The sequence below is a fragment of the Macrobrachium rosenbergii genome, chromosome 2 (genome assembly GCF_040412425.1).
Source record: "Macrobrachium rosenbergii isolate ZJJX-2024 chromosome 2, ASM4041242v1, whole genome shotgun sequence".
NCBI lineage: Eukaryota > Metazoa > Arthropoda > Malacostraca > Decapoda > Palaemonidae > Macrobrachium > Macrobrachium rosenbergii.
The window spans coordinates 2,309,787-2,313,453 of NC_089742.1; the positions used below are offsets into that span (position 1 = coordinate 2,309,787).

Consider the following 3,667-nt stretch of genomic DNA (forward strand, 5'->3'; position numbering starts at 1 on the left):
CTAAAAGAGACCACTGTCTAGATCTGCCCATCAGCCAGCTCCATGCCAAAGTCCCTTCCTTGTCATAGTCCTTCCACCTTTTGTCTGCATTTGATAAGGATAGATGAATGTAAGAAAGGTGGACAATGTTTAAGAAAAACACATGGGCCATCTTTGTGTACTCCTGATGCAGGAAGTCTTGGTGCACAGCTGGTCAAAAGTATCTACGCCTCCCTTGGTAGCATTATAAAACATCTGAATATCCATTTTGAATTTCTCAATAACTGTGGGGTTATGGTGGATGGTGGTGATGAGCTGGACTTTCTTTGTCGTACTGGCCTGGTGACAAACAAGAGTTATGTTCTTCTCATAATGGAACATGGCCACTGACTCTCCAACATTAATCTGCATCTCAGACAGTGGCTTTGGGAGGTAAGGTTGTCCTTGATGGTGCTGACAAAGTCAAGACGTTTCCTTTGATGTTTCTGCTCCTCCTAGGTGCTAAACCAATTGTCAGTTAGTTACAGTCTCATCGCCAAAGCGGAAATAGAGGCTTGAATCTGGGCAAGGTCAACAGTACCCTTCCCCAGGTACAGAATTGCATTACACATAAAATGTGTATCAGCATCGCACATCATTAAATCTTTCGTGCCATATCTGTAATACAAAGACTATTTTAGTTTAGTATAAATCTAAATAATTTTAAAGAAATAAGCAATTGCTGCACATTAAATCATTTATTTTTAGTAGTCAGGTAAGTAAATTTATGTAAAAAAAATTATAATGTCTAATAACAAGTAAATATGTACTAGAATAACAGGTAAGTAAATGATATTAAAAATAAACTTCACAATGAATAATAAGTTACAATTAATAACAAGTAAATATGTATTGGAATGATACAAAAGTAAATAAAAAAAACAAGGTAAGTTAATAGAAAAAAATCAAAGTTCATAAGTTACACTGTATAATATAATGGAATGCCATAATACTTACTTTGCAGGCATGTTGGGGATATATATCTTGAAACTGTATTTTCCCCTGAAAGGCACAAGCTGCTCATCAATGGTGACATGTGGTCCTGGCACATAACATGTCTTGCAGGCTGTAACAAATTTATCCCAGAGTGTCCTGATGGATGCCAGCTTGTCCAGTGCCACTCTTTGGGTTCATGTTGTAGAGTTGTCGAACCGCAACTAGGCCCTCATCAGGAAGCAGAATCTTCTGTTGCACATTGTACCCCGATAAAGGGGACAGCCATCAAAAGTTGACCACATCTGAAGCGTAGACACGTGGTTGTCCTGCTTGATGCCAGACATGACGAGGATCCCAAGCAGAGCCTTGAGTTCTGCGATGTTTGTTAGGTTTGTAGTGGGTGAGAAATCCTTATACCTCACCCTCAGAGCATGTATCTTGTCATTGGTGAAGACAGTCATGGCAGCAAGCTCATCATCTGGAATGAAGAGCTCAAACAATTCCCTTGCACTTTTCTTTGTATTGGTTTCCTCTGTCAGCGATCCTGGTGGCATTACGTGGGGAGCAGAAATTCTAGGCAATCTGGGATTGGGATTTCTGTACCAAATACTGCCATCCCTTGTCCTAATAGTCTCTTTATTAGAATATACAAAGGGGGAACCAACACTATCCCGAATAGGCCCTCTTGAACTCTTCCTACTCTTCAGCTCATACTATTTATTAACGAATCTATGTTTCGCTGCGGTGACATAATAGTTAATGCGGAAATTAAGTATTTCGCGCTCGGGTTTCTCCTTAGCTCTCACTATCAGGAAAAATTCATTGTTATCCTATAAAATGAATGAATAAACCATTAACCCTCGTCACTAAAAAAAAAAAAACGGAATTTTCTGGGCGTTGCAGAGTAAACCAAATAATGGTCTAGATTTCCTTAATACCTTGTTGCTAAATTTATTATCATCACACATGTGTTCATCTGCTGCAGAAGTTCGGAAGGTAAAGGAACAGTATGTAATCTCACATACCTGAATGTGGGCATTTCATGAGGAGACATAATTTTCACTGCCATATACCACCTTATGATAATAACTAAATTCAGAGAGCACCAGACACTTGAAAAGGATGGAAGTAAATCAGTGGCTGTTTCTACAAGGAAATATTATTTCCAATTTCAGTATTGTCTTACACCACCACAAAGAGACCATTACAAGTTGTATTTTACTAAGATTATTGTTAATATTTATAAACATTGTGATCTTTATTGTTTAGATAAATTATGAATATGCGAGATTAACCAATCCATGTAATATAAAATAAAACTGAGAGGAAAAGGAAACAAAGTTTACTACCAAGAAATTCTAGACACATTTTTCGTGAAATATTTAGAAAATATTGTAGAGACACATGGAGAAAAACACACTAACGAGCCAAACTGTGCCGGTAATTTCACTTACTTCGGAGAAGACGGAAGAAGATCTGCTTTTTAATGTTTTCTCTCGCTGCACCTTTCTAATTAGTTTTCCAACGGTAATAGGATTTTTAATTTCAGATAGTTTTAATTACTTCATCTTATTCTCGTCGTATCTAACTAACATTGTAGAAGATACTAACAATGCTAGAAGCTTAAACACCCACACGCACACACATACATACACACACACACACACACACACACACACACACACACACACACACACATACATATATATATATATATATATATATATATATATATATATATATATATATATATATATATATATATATATATATATATATATATATATGAATATTGCTGAAAAAGCAAATACCTCTTAGTACAGAATTCACTTTACCTTGTGACTAACACCAAAAACAGAATTATATGATAAAATACTTCTGTCCAGATTTGAATACGAACCTCAGCTTTAATGCTTGAACAAAACTGATATAGACTTATCCATTCATTTTATCAAATCTTGTGTGAATTAGTGCCATGACAGCAGAAGTTTGAATCTTAATGATTTTTTCTACTAGTCATATTCCCAAACCAAAGGAGAAAGTTATTCTATATCCTCAGGCGATAAAACTGTGAATTTTTTTGAACATCATATCCTCAGAAGAATTTTTCCTCTTTGCGCGTCGCAGTTGTGCCCTATAGACTGACGGTTATTCGCAAATGCGCTCGCGCACACACATAAACACACACAAACACTGATATATCATAATCATTTCCCCCTTCAATGTACACCTTTTCACAGAATTGTTTCAAAGCAAGCGTCTTATACGCGTGTCCTCTCCTTAGTTCTAAAATCACAGTATTCATATAACATTAACAGTTCTGTCATCTGATTGGGTTTCTTTTTAAACTAACGTTATGCCGTATTATATGACATAATCTATCACCTTTAAATATATACAAAAAACCAATCTCGCCAACTACTCCGGAACCTTTCCCTTATCCGGACTTTCAATAACACTTCCACAACTCCACTGCAGCATATCACTTGGAATCCATCAACTCCCGGTTTCTTTCCATCCTTCAGCGTTTTAATTGCCCGTCTTATATCCTCACGCGCTGCATCCAGTAGGAATTTCAAGGTTAAAATGACAGTCATCTCCTCCTCGTTTGTGTTCTCCACGTCCAGCAAATATTTACTTCATGAAGGAGTTCTTGAAATATTTTATTTAGAGATTCTGCCGATCCTTATATTTTCGTTCTATATTAAGTTTC

The 3,667-nt window shown here is 36.5% G+C and overlaps 1 protein-coding gene across 1 annotated transcript; it reads right to left on the reverse strand.

The window, feature by feature from the left end:
* Nucleotides 1-500: 500 nt before the first annotated feature.
* Nucleotides 501-1,508, reverse strand: LOC136849430 (uncharacterized). Its single transcript, XM_067122784.1, has 3 exons — nt 1,220-1,508; nt 976-1,084; nt 501-636 (listed from the first exon to the last, which is right to left on the reverse strand). The coding sequence occupies exons 1-3, from the start codon at nt 1,506-1,508 to the stop codon at nt 501-503; spliced, it is 534 nt and encodes a 177-aa protein (XP_066978885.1).
* Nucleotides 1,509-3,667: the final 2,159 nt, after the last annotated feature.